A 21,295-nucleotide genomic window follows, 5' to 3' on the forward strand; every position below is an offset into this window, starting at 1 on the left:
CATTCTTTATCCATAGCATAGATATATTAAAAGGGTAGATACACAATTCAATGGGAGGTCGACGCGGAAGGGGCAACGAGCAGACAGCCGCTATTTTCTGGGGGTAGCCGTATAAAACGCCATCTATCGGGGACAAATTAGCGGCCAAAATTGGAACTATCATAAGGATGAGTGGCACTCTATGTTAACTCCCTATAGGGCATAATAAGTCAAACCCTCGGAGATGCCATTACTCCATTTCCAAATCTACTTCTACATTATGGCCATGACCAAGGCTTAGCTCGCCTTAAATGTTTTTATTACTAATAAATGTATAAAAAAAAGACTCTTACCTTCAGAAAACGGTGGTATTTCCTCGAAAGTATGTAGAAATACAAGTTCCAAGTGTTTTTTAAAAGATTTTACAGGTGTAAAATTTATAAAATACGTTTTTCCACTCTTAGCTCGTATAAAATGGAGCAATGGCATCTCCGAGGGTTTGACTTATTATGCCCTATAGGGAGTTAACATAGAGTGCCACTCATCCTTATGATAGTTCCAATTTTGGCCGCTAATTTGTCCCCGATAGATGGCGTTTTATACGGCTACCTCCAGAAAATAGCGGCTGTCTGCTCGTTGCCCCTTCCGCGTTTTTTCGTTAAGCCTAAGCCAGCGAAGTGGATCTAGACCCTTTATAGTTTTACTATATCTATGATCCATAGTATGATCATTTCAATCTCTCTTTAATGATGATGTTTTCTCGCTTAAACTAGAGAAAATCATGCAAACAATTTATTATTGTTTATTTATTAATTTATATTTTTTTTAAAAAAATTCTTCCAGAACAAAAGATGTACATTTAAATGAAGGTATGTTATTTTTATGATGAGATTCATCTATACTAGTTTTAGGAGTGAAATTTATTGAGGGCCGCCATTGTTTCTTAGTGGTTTTTGCTAGCGCCATCTATCATTAAAAGATGGGTGGTGCCATCGTAAAGCGCATTTTATTCCTGGCAGTTCACGGTTTATACAAACCTGGAAAACCTGGAAAAATCAGGGAAATAAATAGTTGACAAAAACCTCAGGGAAATCTTGAATTTTTAGTAAAATTCAGGGAAATTTCGCATTTTTAGTAAAATTCAGGGAAATTTCGCATTTTTAGTAAAATTCAGGGAAATTTCGCATTTTTAGTAAAATTCCGGACTTTTAGTAAAATAAATATGGCTACCAGAACAGCGGTAAGACTTTCAAGGGTGTGACGTACTACTATATCATCTGATAGCTCTCTATACTTTGGAGGCTCATAACTGTGGTTATATTAGAGATACGGGGATGCCATTTGATTATATAATAGTCATATTTGCCCCCCCCCCTCCTTCGTTAACATTTGCTCCATATACGGGAAAAACCTGGAAAATACAGGGAAGTATATGGGGTAAAACCTGCAAATCTCAGGGAAATTTGTTTTCCAAAAGTTGTATGAACCCTGCAGTTCCAGTAGAACGCCGCAATTTTTCCAATATAATGGAAAATGTAAGTTGAGAAGTCGCTTCAACCATAAACTACTATCATTTAAACGATGGGCACTTAGTTTCTAGCAAGTAACAAGGTCTTAACATTGCGCCTCGCAATTTTTTAAATGTATTGAAAAATACAAGTTGAAAAGTCGCTTACTAGATGGTCGCAATCAAAATCTACTAACATTTAGAAAATGGGCTGTACCCTAGTGAAATGCGTTAAAATTCTTTTAGAATTCTTTGTATTCGTATTTAATTGTTAATTTGTATTTATGATGTTATTTTTCAGAGGATGGTACGCTGAAAATGTACTTGCAAGGACATCCTATTGTTTTCCACATCCCAACGGATTATTTGAACGAATACATCTTTAGGAAAGTCAACAGTGCTCCGCTTCACCGTTTAAAACTAGACTGGGTGTATCCTTTTCAATTTACTAAAATAAACTTGTTGCAATTTGTTAAAGCTAAGACCATTAAACACAAATGGACTGGGATGATAAGCTTAAACCCCGGTTCTTCTAAAGGCATCTCCTGTCGTCGCCCCTAGCGGGAACTTGCCGAAATGTTTCGACTCATAGATCATGTAAAGGCCATGGTTTGAGTCGAAAAAGTTGTCAATATTGGTTGCGGCTTGGCGCTAGAGAGGCGCTGCCCTAAAAGAACGACTATGAGAGCATCTATTAGCATTTGTTGAAACTAAACCACAGCTGAGACTTGCTTTAAATCAGTTAAAAAGTGGTTGTGACTTGTGAGGTCATTTCATTGTTCCTTCAATTACTTGTTTCATAGCTAAAGTTGACATTTTACTTAATGTGAACTTCTTAATGACTTTCTTGGGATAGACTAATTAGTGTTAAAATTGATATTAACCTTAATTATAAGTAAATGAATCAGATATGGTTACAGAGGGCGAGATTGTCGTTGCAATTTGTTTCTTTTACCGACAGGAGAGATTGTCTATTTTGTTGCGGCAGTTGTCGTCCTTTATAACGTCGACGAACAAATTCAAAGACATTATTTAGAACATACGGACGATATCAAATGGTAATTATCACTCTAATTAAACTAATTAATGTGTAGATTACAGTGTTTATTCTATCTACGTGTGTGGGTATTTAACTTATGAAATGCGCGTTTGCGGATTTGTCCTTTTACCTCTCGGAGTGACGATGACGTCACGGAGAGGTATTACACTGAACGTGTCTGCCTGTGTGTCTGTCTGTCATCGCATTCGCAGTTGGCAAATCGGAGCAAACGAGTTCACAGAAAGCAATATTAGTTTCTACTCCATTAGGGTTAAGATTTACGCGGCGATCGATTAGGGTTACGAGAAACGTCTAGCCTCCTAATGGCAGGGCTTCCACCAAGGGTTCACGCAATTGCGGGTTTTCTTGTCATTCACTGTGAATCAATCTATGTCTATATAAATCAAAGTCCTGACTGGCAGACTGACTGATAATGAACGCCCAGCCCAAACCGTTTGCCCTATAAGGCTGCAAATTTGCAGGAACGTTACTCATAAGTAGTAGGCGCGTACTAAGAAACAGTTTTCCGATCCGCCGCCATCTTAATAAATGGCACCCAGAAATGAAAAAATCTCTATGCAACAAAGGGGCGGGGCTTCTTTTGAACTGGACGCGAGGGGTGGGGGCTTTTTTTGAACTGGACGCGAGGGGTGGGGGCTTTTTTTGAACTGGATGTGAGGGGGGGGGGTTTAACTGGATGTATCTAAAATTATTTTATTTTTAGTTTGACAGTTCATCCTAACAAGCTTTTAATTGCAACTGGGCAAGTGGGTGGTTACAACAGAAGAAATAACCAGGTAAAAGCATTTTAATCCCATTATTTTCCTATTAATTTTAGATGGCGTTTTTTTGTGATTAATATTAGATGGCGTTTTTGTGATTAAAGCATAGCACGGCTCCAGTTGATCCGCTACAAGGAGACTTTCCTCCTGAACTCCGGGTTTGGCTTGGCAAAGGCTAATGGGCGGGATTTATACATGCACGTATAAATCCCGCCCACAAATACCTCCTGCCTTGGCCAATCCAAAACTGGAGTCCGTAAGGAAAGTCAATTTTTAGGGGATCCACTGGAGCCGCGCTATGCTTTAAGCATGGTTTTCACTTGATCGAAAAAAACTACTTTGCAGCTGGACGTCAAACGTCAATTTGCTTTTTACGTTGTCGCCCAGCGTTATAGCGTTTTCACTTAGCGTAGTTACCGCAAATAATGGAACCAAGGCTTAACAGATAAACTGAACACGGCACTAATTCCGGCCCATCTATTGTCTTTACTTTTTGCAATCTTTGTTTCTAATATCATACAGATTTGTATTGTTCCTAACCTCTTCAATAAACCTTTCAGCATTGAACTTCGGCATTCTCAGGGATTTGTATACTAGTTACTGACTCGATTAGGAACGAAATAAATAAAAACATGGCGGACCGCGGACGGCCTCTTCCGAACACGCGTGGTCGAAAATGACGTCACGACTCTAGCATATTGCTGATTGTCTCGCGCAGAGCGTTGACGTTGAACGTGGCCGAAAAAATAGAAAGCTAATATCGCCACACTCAACGTAATTTCTGTCCAGTGTAACTAGGTTTTATTTTTTCGGTTGTCGCTTGACGTCGGGCGAAAAGTCGTGATTTACGCCATGTGAAAACCATGCTTTAATATAAGATGGCGTTTTTTCTGATTAATATTAGATGGCGTTATTTAATGTTAAATTAAATTCTAAAATTATCTCTTATTTTTCTTTCATTATTAAGCCTCACGTTAGAGTATGGGATTCTGTGAGTTTACATACTTTGCACATAATTGGAGTTGGAGATTTTGAAAGAGCAGCTTCCTGCATAGCATTCTCAAAAACTGTAATTTCATTTCGTATTTAATACAGGACGTTCTTCCTTAAAGGGTGCTAGGACCAAAGTACAGCAGGTTCTGTGGGTGATTTTGAGTCTTAAATGTTCTATGACATTTTTTCCTGATCCAGGACAGATAAAGAATGCGCTTGAGGAAATTTGTTTTCACGCTATAGGATAGGCAACTCCCTATCTTGAACGGCAGCTTATTCTGTATATACTCTGTTACAACATCGGTTGTCAGCACAAGCAAACCTAGGTCTCTATGTAATCTAGCCTTGCGCGTGCTGACAAGAGACGAAACACTTCAGGATTTAAAATATCCGCCAATTTTTTAGCTCAAGTGCACGGACCTTTTTAGGCCTTAGTTTCAAATACAGTCCAATCATAACTCGTTTTCGGTGTCCCTCATAGAACCTTTTCTACTCAAAAATGTCCCATTAAAAAACCACTGTACTAATATGACCCTTTTCGGACCACAAAGTATTTTGGTTTTATTCTGTTTCAATAATTTAAATTTTAATGTGTATTAAAGGATGGGGGCTCATTGTTGTGTGTTTTTGACGATTCAAATGAACACACTATTTCTATTTGGGAATGGCAGAAAGGAGAATCGGGATTCAAAATTTCCGAGACTAAAGTAAGTACAAATTAAATTTTAAGAAAAATTTATTACTTTTTTTGAGTTTTGTTGAATACAGTTGACGTATTTTTCGAAATGATGTTGAATGCAGTTGACGTGTTTTTCGAAATAATGTTGAATGCAGTTGACGTATTTTTCGAAATAATGTTGAATGCAGTTGACGTATTTTTCGAAATAATGTTGAATGCAGTTGACGTATTTTTCGAAATAATGTTGAATGCAGTTGACGTATTTTTCGAAATAATGTTGAATGCAGTTGACGTATTTTTCGAAATAATGTTGAATGCAGTTGACTTAATTCTCTGTTGTAGAGTTCCTCAGAAACGGTTTTGGCGGTGGAATTTCACCCTATGGATCGTTATACTGTCATTTCAATTGGGAAAGGTCACGTCCATTTCTGGGATTTCGAAGGTGGAACTCTTGCAAAGAAAATTGGATTATTCGAGGTAAGTTCATTTCTGATTTTGCTTTGTTTCCAATGGGTCGGACGTTTTGGAAAAAGTGCACTACGGGATTTCAAAATCCAATTTGATTTCTTCGAATTTTGTTGGATTTTGTTTGATTTCAAAATTCGATAAAATCCAACGGATTTCGACTTTTGTCAGATTTCGCTATTTTTCCCGTGATTTCATCTAATTTCGTGATTTTTTTTTTTTTCTCTTGTTTTCGACGGATTTTGCGATATATCCCGTGTTTTCGACGGATTTCGCGATATATACGCGCCGAGGATTGAGAGGTAAAGTAACAAGCAGCGCCTCTAGCGGATTGAATTGAAAACTCTTGGCGGGAAATTCGCAAATGGTAGATTGGCAATTTAAAGATGGGGAGCGCTACAATTGTAAAATACGTCGGATTTTTAGCATTAGAAGGTTTACAAAATTATTTTAGGGATTCTACTCTTCGAATAGTCTAAAATCTAATAAAAAATTAACATATTTTTAACGTAAAGAGATACTTGTAAACCAAACGAAATATTGTAGTCACTGGATAGTGTACAAGGGAAACTTCCGTAACTAAGCAAGTTTATGATATTACCATCTCAGTAAGTGTTCGAATTAAATAAATATGTTTATATTGTAAGTTAATTAAATTACCTAGCAAGTGCTTCCGACAGACACATTTTTGGGGTTAACTGTACTGTACCTGTACATTTAATTTGGGAATTTGGGTGTTGGGATTAGATAAGATAGTCTAAAAAGTTACTTTTTCTCTTTAAGCGCGTTAATCCATTCATTTATTTTAACGCAATGAATTCTAGAATTTCGAAAACGGTTAAAATTTCACCCTTTCTTTGAAATTTCAGTAATAATTCCTACAACTAACTACACAACAAGCATATGGCTTCATTTAAAGACGCGGTCATTTTCCCGCCAATTTGTTCTTCTAAAATCCGCTAGATGGCGAACGCGGCGCCTCGCTCGGCGCGTATCCCGTGATTTCGTCGGATTTTGCGATATTTCCCGGATTTTGAGATTTCACTCGTGATCTCGTCGGATTTTGTGATTTTTTTTTATACTGGATTTCGTGATTTTTTTATACTGGATTTCTTGATTTTTTTTATACTGGATTTCTTGATTTTTTTTATACTGGATTTCTTGATTTTTTTTATACTGGATTTCTTGATTTTTTTTATACTGGATTTCTTGATTTTTTTATACTGGATTTCGCGAATTTTGAAATGGATTTCGCGAATTTTGAAATGGATTTCGCGAATTTTGAAATGGATTTCGCGATTTAGTTATTGCTTTTATGATTTTTTAACCGGTTTTGTGATTATTTTTGATTATTATTATTTTTACGAATTGTTTTGATTTCGTTACTAATTTCGGATTCTTAATGGGATCTCGAAATCAGCAAAAATACGTTTGATTTCTTTCCTGATTTCTGATTTTGTTATTGATTTCGGATTTCTTAAGTTGGATTTCGTGAATGACCGACCCCTCGATTGTTTCGCTGTTGATTGCATCCTTATTAAAAAAATTGGCGAAACGTCACTTAATTATTCTCCAATTCTGTTTAAGCATTACTCTAATAAACGCCACCTTAAGCCGCATGCTAAATATAACGTCGGTATATACTTGCTTTTTCTTTTTAAAATTACTTTGAATTGTGAAGTAGGGGAGCGGGATTGAAAGCGTGAAAGCCTTATTTATCTTAAAGGGAGTATTAAACCTTCCATTTAAACTAAAGCAATACCATAATCCTCTCTCTCGTTTTAAATATATCAAGCAAAAGTTAAAGGGTATGGGAATTTACAATTTCATATCATATTTTAGCACGAAAGTGGTATTATATTACACTTTCAAGTCTCTACTTTCAAAATATAAAGTTTTTAATATAATTGAACCAAAGTTTCTATTTTTAAAATCCATTGGAAAATCACGAAAACTCAGCTTCGATATATAAATTATTTTGTCTTGTCAGCTTGTTCGGTTGGTTTATGACATCACACGGGCAAACCTATACAAGCGAGAGCGAGCGCGAGCTATACCCGTCTCGTGCTCTGTCTATGCTTTGATAGCGGAGAGAGTGGCACCATCTCGCGTGCGTGACGTCAAAAACAAGAAAACGTTGTAGCCTTTCTTAAAGACTTTTAAAAAGTGGATTTTAAATAATTTCATATGAAGAATTTTCAAATGCATATTGCCAAATAACTAGAAATCGGAGAATTAAAAGCTTGATATTTCTGAATTCACAGTAATTAATTCTATCTTTTGCTATATAAATCAGAGGTTTTTCAAACGAAGCTTCTCATACCCTTTAAACACAAGTCACAATTCTTAACCTTACTAGCAAAATTAAAATTTAAAATTATTTTGTATTTGGTTTTGTTTTTCAGAAACACGACAAGCCAAAATACATATTATCAATGGCCTTCAGTGATTTGGGAGATTTGTTAACCGGGGATTCCAATGGAAACATCATGATTTGGAATAAAGGTGAAATTCTTTCTTTATAACCTGTTCTTCCTCATTTACAACCGATCAAATTCCGAGGGGTCCGACATTCCCCCCAAAAAAAGCGTTCGTGATTTCGAGAAAGGTTTCGTGATTTCGAGAAAGGTTTCGTGATTTCGAGAAAGGTTTCGTGATTTCGAGAAAGGTTTCGTGATTTCGAGAAAGGTGTCGTGATTTCGAGAAAGGTGTCGTGATTTCGAGAAAGGTGTCGTGATTTCGAGAAAGGTGTCGTGATTTCGAGAAAGGTTTCGTGATTTCGAGAAAGGTGTCGTGATTTCGAGAAAGGTGTCGTGATTTCGAGAAAGGTGTCGTGATTTCGAGAAAGGTGTCGTGATTTCGAGAAAGGTGTCGTGATTTCGAGAAAGGTGTCGTGATTTCGAGAAAGGTGTCGTGATTTCGAGAAAGGTTTCGTGATTTCGAGAAAGGTTTCGTGATTTCGAGAAAGGTTTCGTGATTTCGAGAAAGGTTTCGTGATTTCGAGAAAGGTTTCGTGATTTCGAGAAAGGTTTCGTGATTTCGAGAAAGGTTTCGTGATTTCGAGAAAGGTTTCGTGATTTCGAGAAAGGTTTCGTGATTTCGAGAAAGGTTTCGTGATTTCGAGAAAGGTTTCGTGATTTCGAGAGAGGTTTCGTGATTTCGAGAGAGGTTTCGTGATTTCGAGAGAGATTTCGTGATTTCGAGAAAGGTTTCGCGATTTTGAGAAAGATTTCGCGATTTCGACAAAAATATCGGGATTTCTTCTTTGATTTCGTGATTTCGACAAAGATTTCGGGATTTCTTCTTTGATTTCGTGATTTCGACAAAGATTTCGGGATTTCTTCTTTGATTTCGCGATTTCGACAAAAATATCGGGATTTCTTCTTTGATTTCGTGATTTCGACAAAGATTTCGGGATTTCTTCTTTGATTTCGTGATTTCGACAAAGATTTCGGGATTTCTTCTTTGATTTCGCGATTTCGACAAAAATATCGGGATTTCTTCTTTGATTTCGCGATTTCGACAAAAATATCGGGATTTCCTCTTTGATTTCGACAAAAATATCGGGATTTCTTCTTTGATTTCGCGATTTCGACAAAAATATCGGGATTTCTTTGATTTCGCGATTTCGACAAAAATATCGGGATTTCTTCTTTGATTTCGCGATTTCGACAAAAATATCGGGATTTCTTCTTTGATTTCGGGATTTCTTCTTTGATTTCGCGATCTCGACAAAGATTTCGGGATTTCTTCTTTGATTTCGCGATTTCGACAAAAATATCGGGATTTCTTCTTTGATTTCGTGATTTCGACAAAGATTTCGGGATTTCTTCTTTGATTTCGCGATTTCGACAACAATATCGGGATTTCTTCTTTGATTTCGCGATTTCGACAAAAATATCGGAATTTCTTCTTTGATTTCGCGATTTCGACAAAAATATCGGGATTTCTTCTTTGATTTCGGGATTTCTTCTTTGATTTCGCGATTTCGACAAAAATGTCGGGATTTCTAATTTGATTTCGCGATCTCGACAAAGATTTCGGGATTTCTTCTTTGATTTCGCGATCTCGACAAAGATTTCGGGATTTCTTCTTTGATTTCGCGATCTCGACAAAGATATCGTGATTTCTTCTTTGATTTTACAGGGAGCACAAATTTTTGCTGGCATGCTAAAACAAATATTTTTTGTTTTTAATTAAAGGCTCAAATCGTGTGAATCGAATGATATATGGGGCTCATGACGCTGGCGTCTTCTCTCTGTGCTCGATGAAGAATGGAACGTTCTTGTCGGGCGGAGGCCGTGATAGGAAAATCGTTGAATGGGACGAGAGTTTCAACGCGACGGGACGAGAAGCGAAAGTTTCTGAATCCATGGGAGGAGTTCGAACGTTAACGCAAGGAAAGGGGACCATGATTCTCATTGGAACTGTAAAGAATTGTATTCTTCAAGGATCACTCTCTATGGGATTTTCACCCGTTGTTCAGGTGAGAAATTTAAGAAATGCTATGAAAGAAAAATATTGATGTTGCACAGGGTTCGAACCTGGATAAGTCAGGGATATGGAAAAAGTCAGGGATTTAAAACATTTTCCTAAAAAGTCAGGGATTTTCTTCGGTATATCAAACCATTCTTCATGCAATGCTAAATATGGGCCAGGTGCCATTATGAAGTGGGCTCTGGTAAACACCTTAAAATGGTCAGGGATATAGGCAACATTTGGTCAGTGATAACCTGGAAAAGTCAGAGATTTTCAATGTAAAAATTTCGTACGAACCCTGTTGCAATTAATGACCTTAATTGCCCTATATGCAACATCACTAACGGTTATACCATGGATGAAGAATGCGCGTGAGGAAATTTTCACGATATAGAGAGCTTTCAGAAGCGTCACACACTCCCAAGTCTTGCCGCTGTTCCGGTAGCCATATTTGGTGGTCTCAGCTTCATTCCTGCTTTAAACCCACCAATATGGCAGCGTAAATTATGTCAAGAGGCTCAGCTCCTCCTCCAACTGAAAGCTCTCTATAGGATAGGCAACTCCCTATCTCGAACGACTGCTTATTCTTGAAATAAGGACCTAGCTCTGGCCAATCGCGTAACCAAAGAGGAGGGAAATAGGGAGAGATAATCGCATAGGCAGCCGTGATCCATCCGTATTGAGAAGAGAGGAAAATGTGTGATACGCGGCGGCTCTTAACGCGCCACTTATTCGCGCACCGTTGACGTTATTGGTTCTCCTCTTTCTGGCTACTACGTCACCAAAATTGCTCGGAAAGGTTTAAAGGTTGTTAAAACGTACGCTTTAAAAATAAAAAGCCGAGGCTTAAGTGAAATGATCAGCCAACTTAGAGCCAAGTGGGCTTTTTTAAGCAAAGAGTTATTTATTTATCAGAGGTAATTTAAAATCACCATTAGAAAAATGGCTTGAGCATACGAAATGATGTTTTTTAATTAAATCCGGAGTAAGGTCTGACCTGCCACAGTTATTTATCCATTTCACACATTGTTGATGTTTGGTTATAGGTTTTGGAAATGGTTTAAAAGTTATCCCGTTCATTTTTGGATTACTTGAATATCGCGTATTGCTACTACAATTCAAGTAGCAGCATTTTTGTGGTAAACCATTTTAAATTACCTCTGATAAATAAACTTGACTGAACATTTCACTTAAGCCTCGGCTTTTTATTTTTAAAGCGTACGTTTTAACAACCTTTAAACCTTTCCGAGCAATTTTGGTGACGTAGTAGCCAGAAAGAGGAGAACCAATAACGTCAACTGTGCGCGAATAAGTGGCGCGTTAAGAGCCGCCGTGTATCACAAATTTTCCCCTCTAGATGGATCACGGCTGCCTATGAGATTATCTCTCCCTATTTCCCTCCTCTTTGGCGTAACGCCCTGCCTTCCTGTTAACAAAAATTCGCGAGGCATGCTCCGTGTCGAATGAAATTTATCGCGAGATTTGGTAAAGATTGCGCGCGATGTCACAATCGTGGCGCGAGATGTATAACATGCAAGGGAAATTTTGTTAACAGGAAGGTGGGGCGTTTCGCGATTGGTCCGAGGGGCTTATTTCAAATTATCCTTAAAATCTGAACCTAATTTCAATTTTAAAATCATTTGGAGAGATATTTCCTGCATGTCTCACTATGCAGATTGGTCTTATAATTAGAAGAAGAATCGATAAAAAAATCACTTGATTTTCCACTTCACCCTCCCTTTAAGACGGTATTACCAACTGCTTTAGGTGTAGGCAAATGAGGCTGTCATTTAAAGTCGTCAGTAGACAGTAGTCAGTACCGACATTGTTTCTTCACCCATCGTGTGTGTCAGGCTAACCAAATGACAACCAACCTCAAATGATTTGCCAAATGTTTTACGAATAGTCAGTAACGATTTTTTTATAGTCGTCTGAATTTATAAACACGGGCACATATTCTAAGGTTGCTTGATAGTACTTCCGTTAATTGATATTATAATAATCATTTTGATTAAAAATTGAAAAAAATATCACGGGTTTGCTTTATCAGTCAGGGATAGATGTAATATTAGAAGTAGGAATGGAGCACAGAGTAATCTGGGTCAAAGTCCCGGACCCCTTCCACGGGACAGGGGGGGGGTATGAGAGAAGAGGCGGGTCATGGATGTAATTTTAGAAGTAGGAATGGAGCACAGAGTAATCTGGGTCAAAGTCCCGGACCCCTTCCACGGGACAGGGGGGGGGGGGTATGAGAGAAGAGGCGGGTCATAGCGACAGAGGTAAAAAGGAACTACGTATTTTTCGCCGTTTCCGTCAGCAACGTTATCAAAACGTAGTTTAAGTGAACCAATAAGATAATTTTAACTTTTCGGTACGTGTTGGAGGGAGGGGCTCTATACTGGGCTACGAGTCGGACTGAATTAAATACTAACCGTTCTCCATTCTTGCTTCTAAAATTACATCTATCCCTGGCTTTATTAAGTAACTACAAATGGAGTATGCGTAAATTTATTTCATAACTTGTTGTTCGCGTATCTAAGCTCCATATACACACAAAACCTCATCACGTAACTATGGCCAGTTCGGACCAAACTTGTTTTTCGTGTAGCCGAGCTCCACAAACTCGCATACACATACCAAACATTATTATCGCATAAACTACTTTTTTGTTATATAACGCGTAACCAAAAGATTAATAAATTTTCTTCTGCTCCTATAGGGCCATACAGATGAAATTTGGGCATTGGGAATTCACCCAACTCAGAACCAGTTTTTGACTGGGGGATTCGACCGGAATATTCATCTTTGGGATTCTATGTCGCATTCCGTTGTTTGGTCCAAAGAAATGAATGTAAGCTATGTTATTTTGTTTTTCCAATGTGCTTAGTATTTATTTTGTAACCAAAGCTACTGGCAACCACAGAGCACGGCCGGAAATAAGCACTGGACATTGTCCAATAAAATTTAAAATGTCCCATAATCTTTATTAAAAACTAAGGGGGTCACTGGACAGTTGACCAGTAAATTTTTCCGAAGTTTTGATAGCTTGACTATGAAGACTCGACATAGTTTTTGGGCACTCCAGTGGACAATGTTCTATAATTTTTTCAGTCAAAGGTGGCATCACTGGACACATGTCCTATAAGAAATTTTGCTTATTTCCGGCCCTGTCCATTTTTTTATCTTTTTCACACGAGGCTTTTTGAATTTTTGAAATATGCAAAAATATTTTAAACGTGTTTATCCAGCCATAGGTGTTTAAAAGGCTTAATTCTTTTAGGAAGGCATTAGCTGCGCTTGTTTTTCGCCAGATGGCAACACTTTAGTAGTCAGTACGAAATTTGGTGATTGGAGTGTTTTGGACGCTGCGACCAAGCAAGTTTATTCGATGCACAATGATGGTGGCGGCGAAGCCATCAGTTGTTTGAAGTTTTCCCCAGATGGAGGTTATTTGGCTATTGGCTCCCATGATAATTTCGTCTACGTTTATCAAGTTACAAACGAGTGTCGGAAATTTGACAGAATAGGAAGGTGTACAGTAAGCCTAATTACGTGTTTTTATTTTGTGTGTTTAGTACCAACTTAAGTTATAAGAGAATCCGTTTTATTCGCGATGCGTGCGCCGAGGCTTAACGCGCGATTTTTGGCTGGCAAATCTGGGTCATAATGATGCGTCGTCTGCTTTATACTAGAAATATATATATTAAAATTAAATATTTTCGACTCTCAAGCAGACGACGCATCATTTTGACCCGGATTTGTTAATTAAAGTAAGCCTCGGCTGTGGTTTAGTTTAAAAGTGGAATTCGTATTTAAACGTCGGACGCAACGCAGACGTTTGCGCACGACGCCCTGCCTTCGCCTGTACTAAATTGCGTTGCGTCCGACTACGCTTTAGAAATCAGAAAAAATACGTTTATTTTTCCGAATTCTGATTTTGTTATTGATTTCGGATTTCTTAAGTTGGATTTCGCGGGTAGCGTACGCGATTTCCCGAATGACCGACCCCTCGGCTATATGGCACTGTTCACCCAGAATTCCTTTCGGTTTTTACCAGAACGCCTATAGGGACTTGGCATTACTACGTCAGAGAAACGTCAGGCTACCTTCCACCAGTGCTAAAGAACATACCAGGAGGAGGGGCTTATATAGCTTTCATTCTGTAAAAAAAAACATACCATAATGGCGCTGGAGGCGGAGTTAAGCCCTAATTGCCAAGTCCCTATTGCCCATATTGCAAATAAAAAATGTGTGGCGTTACTTAAATTATTTTTTCTTCATAGGGTCATTCGAGTTACATAAAGCACCTTGACTGGTCAGTTGATAGCACCTATTTACAAAGTGAATCTGGAGATTACGAATTACTGTATTGTAAGTTAAACATATTTCTTAGTGTTAAGAAAAGTATAAATCATATCGAAGCATTTTTTGTTGATGATTGTGACGTCAGTATACAGGTTGTCCAGAAATACGGTGGGTTTTATGCATTATTTTGAGTTGATAATGACCCACCGCTTACAAGTTATGATTAGAGTATTTTACGGATGGCCCCATAGCATTTGTTTAGTGTCTTAACTAATTCTTGTAAACTATGGACCTTAAACAAGATGGCCCCGGTCCATATTGTACTGTTGCGCACCCTAAAACACTATAATCATAACTTGTAAACAATGGACCTTAAACAAGATGGCCCCGGTCCAACTTATACTTTTGCGCACTCTCTTGACTGGAATTAGTATTTCTATATTCATTATAAGATGACCCCGGCTAATTTATAATTTTCGGGTTTTTTTTCATAGTTTATAAAATAGAATTCCTATTATGAATAAAATCAATCTAGTAATTAAACTACATCATTATCTACAGTAACTTACTCATTACGTTCATTTTAAACTTAAACTACAGTACCGTATCTTAATGAAATTACAGAATAATATTAATTAAACTAAATTAAGTTCCTCAATCGGTTAATTTTAAACTTAATAAAACTGCATCATTATTTATGAAGTTGTCATAAACTACAGTATAATATTAATTAAATTGCAGCGTAGTATTAATTAAATTGCAGCGTAGTATTAATTAAATTGCAGCGTAGTATTAATTAAATTGCAGCGTAGTATTAATTAAATTGCAGCGTAGTATTAATTAAATTGCAGCGTAGTATTAATTAAATTGCAGCGTAGTATTAATTAAATTGCAGCGTAGTATTAATTAAATTGCAGCGTAGTATTAATTAAATTGCAGCGTAGTATTAATTAAATTGCAGCGTAGTATTAATTAAATTTCAGCGTAGTATTAATTAAATTGCAGCCGCGTAGTATTAATTAAATTGCAGCCGCGTAGTATTAATTAAATTGCAGCCGCGTAGTATTAATTAAATTGCAGCCGCGTAGTATTAATTAAATTGCAGCCGCGTAGTATTAATTAAATTGCAGCCGCGTAGTATTAATTAAATTGCAGCCGCGTAGTATTAATTAAATTGCAGCCGCGTAGTATTAATTAAATTGCAGCCGCGTAGTATTAATTAAATTGCAGCCGCGTAGTATTAATTAAATTGCAGCCGCGTAGTATTAATTAAATTGCAGCCGCGTAGTATTAATTAAATTGCAGCCGCGTAGTATTAATTAAATTGCAGCCGCGTAGTATTAATTAAATTGCAGCCGCGTAGTATTAATTAAATTGCAGCCGCGTAGTATTAATTAAATTGCAGCCGCGTAGTATTAATTAAATTGCAGCCGCGTAGTATTAATTAAATTGCAGCCGCGTAGTATTAATTAAATTGCAGCCGCGTAGTATTAATTAAATTGCAGCCGCGTAGTATTAATTAAATTGCAGCCGCGTAGTATTAATTAAATTGCAGCCGCGTAGTATTAATTAAATTGCAGCCGCGTAGTATTAATTAAATTGCGGCCGCGTAGTATTAATTAAATTGCGGCCGCGTAGTATTAATTAAATTGCGGCCGCGTAGTATTAATTAAATTGCGGCCGCGTAGTATTAATTAAATTGCGGCCGCGTAGTATTAATTAAATTGCGGCCGCGTAGTATTAATTAAATTGCGGCCGCGTAGTATTAATTAAATTGCAGCCGCGTAGTATTAATTAAATTGCAGCCGCGTAGTATTAATTAAATTGCAGCCGCGTAGTATTAATTAAATTGCAGCCGCGTAGTATTAATTAGATTGCAGCCGCGTAGTATTAATTAGATTGCAGCCGCGTAGTATTAATTAGATTGCAGCCGCGTAGTATTAATTAGATTGCAGCCGCGTAGTATTAATTAGATTGCAGCCGCGTAGTATTAATTTAATTGCAGCCGCGTAGTATTAATTTAATTGCAGCCGCGTAGTATTAATTTAATTGCAGCCGCGTAATTCTAATTTAATTGCAGCCGCGTAATTCTAATTTAATTGCAGCCGCGTAATTCTAATTTAATTGCAGCCGCGTAATTCTAATTTAATTGCAGCCGCGTAATTCTAATTTAATTGCAGCCGCGTAATTCTAATTTAATTGCAGCCGCGTAATTCTAATTTAATTGCAGCCGCGTAATTCTAATTTAATTGCAGCCGCGTAATTCTAATTTAATTGCAGCCGCGTAATTCTAATTTAATTGCAGCCGCGTAATTCTAATTTAATTGCAGCCGCGTAATTCTAATTTAATTGCAGCCGCGTAATTCTAATTTAATTGCAGCCGCGTAATTCTAATTTAATTGCAGCCGCGTAATTCTAATTTAATTGCAGCCGCGTAATTCTAATTTAATTGCAGCCGCGTAATTCTAATTTAATTGCAGCCGCGTAATTCTAATTTAATTGCAGCCGCGTAATTCTAATTTAATTGCAGCCGCGTAATTCTAATTTAATTGCAGCCGCGTAATTCTAATTTAATTGCAGCCGCGTAATTCTAATTTAATTGCAGCCGCGTAATTCTAATTTAATTGCAGCCGCGTAATTCTAATTTAATTGCAGCCGCGTAATTCTAATTAAATTACAGTGTAGTATTAATTAAATTAGCTACCCAGATCTAGGTGTTCGAGTTTTGGAGCATGATGTAGTTGAACAAATTCCTGAACGCGAAAATGGGCGGGGATAGGGCGTGGGAAAGGCGCCCGGCCAGCAGTAATATAGGCTATAATGGGGGAAAATGCGCTAAAAAGAGGGGGAAAAGTGAGGGTAGTAAATGTTCCGTATAAATGCATAACTTTTGCAACCATCAACAGATGGCGTGCAAAATAAAATAAAAATAACATGGACCATTTTCGCCTCAAAATTCCCCATAGAACCCACTGTACTTTGGTGCTATCACCCATTTTGGATAACCCTGTTAAAGGCAATAACAGCTTGGTTTTCATTTTCTAATTTTGTTTAGGGAATGCGTCAGTTTGTCGTCAAGTGAGCAACATGTCAATAGCAAGAGACGTCAAATGGCACACGCAAACTTGTACATTGGGATTCAGCGTCTTTGGTGCGTAACTCAAAATTTTTTAACTACGCGGGAATCATGGATTAAATACGACTACGTATGGATAGCACTCCTACGAAAATTTGACTACCGTTTGTCCCTTAAATAGGGCACCATCTAGGGCGGGCTAATGTCAAAGGGGGAAAATGGAGAGTTGTAGATTAAGTGTGGGAAGCCTATGTAATGGGTAGATACCCTATTAGCCAATGGAAACGCGTATTTTTAATTTTAATCGTGACCGGTTCAAACTCAGCTGCACGCGTCAATTTTTTCTTCGTGACTTATGACGCCACTTCTTGTCACACCAAAATTATTACCCCTTTTCCCCTTACCCTCCTAGGATTTTCCGTGCGTTTTGATGTGCGAGAGGCGGACTCCTTACCGAAGGCTAGAGTGCTATATCCGAGGGGTCCGACATTCCCAATAAAGCGTACGGGATTTCGTGTATTCACGATTTCGCCAAAGATTTCCTGATTTCTTCTTTGATTCCACCAAAGATTTCATGACTTTTTCATTGATTTTGCGATTCTACCAAAGATTTCTTGATTTCTTCGTTCATTTCGCGATTCCACCGAAGATTTCTTGATTTCTTTGTTCATTTCGCGATTCCACCGAAGATTTCTTGATTTCATTGTTCATTTCGCGATTCCACCGAATATTTCTTGATTTCTTTGTTCATTTCGCGATTCCACCGAATATTTCTTGATTTCTTTGTTCATTTCGCGATTCCACCAAAGATTTCATGATTTCTTTGTTCATTTCGCGATTCCACCAAAGATTTCATGATTTCTTCGTTGATTTCACGATTCCGCCAAAGATTTCATGATTTCTTCTTTGATTTCCCGATTCCACCAAAGATTTCATGACTTTTTCTTTGATTTTGCGATTCTACCAAAGATTTCTTGATTTCTTCGTTCATTTCGCGATTCCACTGAAGATTTCTTGATTTCTTTGTTCATTTCGCGATTCCACCGAAGATTTCTTGATTTCATTGTTCATTTCGCGATTCCACCGAATATTTCTTGATTTCTTTGTTCATTTCGCGATTCCACCGAATATTTCTTGATTTCTTTGTTCGTTTCGCGATTCCACCAAAGATTTCATGATTTCTTTGTTCATTTCGCGATTCCACCAAAGATTTCATGATTTCTTCGTTGATTTCACGATTCCGCCAAAGATTTCTTCTTTGATTTCCCGATTCCACCAAAGATTTCATGACTTTTTCTTTGATTTTGCGATTCTACCAAAGATTTCTTGATTTCTTCGTTCATTTCGCGATTCCACCGAAGATTTCTTGATTTCATTGTTCATTTCGCGATTCCACCGAATATTTCTTGATTTCTTTGTTCATTTCGCGATTCCACCAAAGATTTCATGATTTCTTCGTTGATTTCACGATTCCGCCAAAGATTTCATGATTTCTTCTTTGATTTCCCGATTCCACCAAAGATTTCATGACTTTTTCTTTGATTTTGCGATTCTACCAAAGATTTCTTGATTTCTTCGTTCATTTCGCGATTCCACCGAAGATTTCTTGATTTCTTCGTTCATTTCGCGATTCCACCGAAGATTTCTTGATTTCTTTGTTCATTTCGCGATTCCACCGAATATTTCTTGATTTCTTTGTTCATTTCGCGATTCCACCAAAGATTTCATGATTTCTTTGTTCATTTCGCGATTCCACCAAAGATTTCATGATTTCTTCGTTGATTTCACGATTCCGCCAAAGATTTCATGATTTCTTCTTTGATTTCCCGATTCCACCAAAGATTTCATGACTTTTTCTTTGATTTTGCGATTCTACCAAAGATTTCTTGATTTCTTTGTTCATTTCGCGATTCCACCGAAGATTTCTTGATTTCTTCGTTCATTTCGCGATTCCACTGAAGATTTCTTGATTTCTTCGTTCATTTCGCGATTCCACCGAAGATTTCTTCATTTCTTTGTTCATTTCGCGATTCCACCGAATATTTCTTGATTTCTTTGTTCATTTCGCGATTCCACCAAAGATTTCATGATTTCTTTGTTGATTTCGCGACTCCACCAAAGATTTCGTGATTTCCTCTTAGATTGGAGAATTTCCTCTTTGATCTCTTAATTTCGTGATTTGTTCAAAGATTTCGTGATTTTGTTTGAAAGATTTCGCGATTTTGCGAGAAGCGTACGGGATTTCGTGTAAATGTCGGACCCCTCGCCCATATAGTGGGGTGGCGTAGCGGTTAGCGCTTTCGCCTCGCAGCAAGAGGATCCCGGGTTCGATCCCGGACTGTGGTACCGGGTGAAAATCTGGGAACAAATCCTTCTGCGTAGAGTTTGCAAGTTAAAGGAGTTTTCCTCCGCGGTCTAACCCGGTTTCTCCTTTCCATCAAAACTTGCAGAGGTTAACGGTAATAGTTAGTATAGGGCGCTGTAGGTTAGCTGTGGCATAGGGGCTAGCCACCACCCCTCTATGCATTGTAAAGGGACCCACCTGTAAATAAGCCACAGGCTTAGTGTGGATATCCCTTCGTAGACTAAGCTTAGATTATTATTATTATTATTATATCAACATTATTTTTATAGGAATTTGGCCAGAAGTAGCTGACGGGACGGATTTGAACACGTGTGACCGTTCGCATAGTGGACGTTTGCTTGTAACCGGAGATGATTTTGGGAAAGTTAATCTCTACGCTTATCCCGCTTGCCAACCTAAGGTAAGTGCGGGAGACTTTTAGCATAGGGTGGGAACATGGATTAACTAACGCTAGGGATTGTTCACTAACCGTGTTTCCCATTTTTTGCTATGGGCAACTACATGTTCCGAATTATTCTTTGATTCCCCTCTTCATTCCCCCAACTTATTGGACCAAAACGGATGTAGATACAGCGCCATCTCTGGGCAAAACAAATATGGATTTTGCGTATTTTAAAGATGGTGGCGCCCAATTTAGGCGGGATTTTAATTTTGACGTCATAGGACACGTGACATTTGGTCCAATTTTCTTATAACTTCCTGTTAGGGATAGTAGCTGCTGCTAGGGGGCGTTTGGAACATGTATACTTTATCTTTCAGAGGGAAGGAACAATCCCTAGTGTTAGTTAATCCATGGTGGGAACAATAGAAAGTTTCCAGTTTTGATACGTGCTGGGGTAATTAAAACGGGATTTACGGGCGTTTGTAAAGGCGTATGCCCACTGGCGTTGCGTGTAAGTTTCACGCAAAAATTTCGCGCATGCGCAAATCGATGGAGAGTTGTCGCGCGAGAATATCTACGCGTTCATGCGACGAGTTGGGAAATTTTAGCGGCTTTCTATTTTCTTAATTTAGCCCTTTTTCCTGATCAGCGCCACCTAACCAAAGCGACTTTGAGAACTACTGTAATCGGCAAGCCAACCACTCCAGATGTCGCTAAAATCTGGTGACGTCACTGACTGGCACTCTCGGGGTTTGACCAAAATTAGCCCGCTTTATTTTATCTAAAGCAGCACGCCAAGGCTTAGCGAGTAGCACTACTTTAAAAGCTCCAAAAACGCCATAAAATAAGTTTTTACCCTTGGATATCGTCGAGAAAGAAGTTTGAAGCCCGATTTAGTCCTATTTCCTAATTTAATTCAAATAATGACGCTGAAATTAACTTTTAACGAGCTTTAAAGCGGGTGATTTTTGGTCAGTGACATCACCAGATTTTAGCGACATCTGGTTGGTATGCCCAGGGAGGAAGTAAGGAGAGTCGACTCCGCCTTTGGCCTATGCAACGGGTTTTTTTAATGTCGATTTCATCGCCCCCTGGCTGTCATACGTAACAAAGTCGTCTGCTATAATTTTTGAAGATTTTTTTTAACCAAGGTAGGATAAAACGCGGTAAATTCAAATAGGGGATTGGCATAGGCGAAGGTTGGAAGGATGTGTTTGCGTTTTCTTGGTAGTAAAAATGCACAT

At 38.1% G+C, this 21,295-nt stretch overlaps 1 protein-coding gene across 1 annotated transcript in view; it reads left to right on the plus strand.

Annotated features, from left to right (window-relative positions):
- Positions 1-21,295, plus strand: part of LOC149661103 (echinoderm microtubule-associated protein-like 2) — a 48,052-nt gene that overhangs the window by 20,413 nt on the left and 6,344 nt on the right. The window contains exons 6-19 of the mRNA XM_089842494.1: positions 823-848; positions 1,788-1,917; positions 2,395-2,544; positions 3,250-3,322; positions 4,275-4,376; positions 4,903-5,007; positions 5,322-5,456; positions 7,850-7,949; positions 9,647-9,930; positions 12,643-12,774; positions 13,204-13,461; positions 14,207-14,294; positions 17,284-17,379; positions 19,939-20,069. Coding sequence (XP_089698620.1) covers positions 823-848; positions 1,788-1,917; positions 2,395-2,544; positions 3,250-3,322; positions 4,275-4,376; positions 4,903-5,007; positions 5,322-5,456; positions 7,850-7,949; positions 9,647-9,930; positions 12,643-12,774; positions 13,204-13,461; positions 14,207-14,294; positions 17,284-17,379; positions 19,939-20,069 — 1,810 coding nt within the window. The remainder of the gene's footprint in view (positions 1-822; positions 849-1,787; positions 1,918-2,394; positions 2,545-3,249; positions 3,323-4,274; positions 4,377-4,902; positions 5,008-5,321; positions 5,457-7,849; positions 7,950-9,646; positions 9,931-12,642; positions 12,775-13,203; positions 13,462-14,206; positions 14,295-17,283; positions 17,380-19,938; positions 20,070-21,295) is intronic.

The sequence above is a fragment of the Phalangium opilio genome, unplaced genomic scaffold (assembly GCF_054372755.1).
Source record: "Phalangium opilio isolate 3A_F unplaced genomic scaffold, DU_Popi_V2 ptg000070l_1, whole genome shotgun sequence".
NCBI classification, from domain to species: domain Eukaryota; kingdom Metazoa; phylum Arthropoda; class Arachnida; order Opiliones; family Phalangiidae; genus Phalangium; species Phalangium opilio.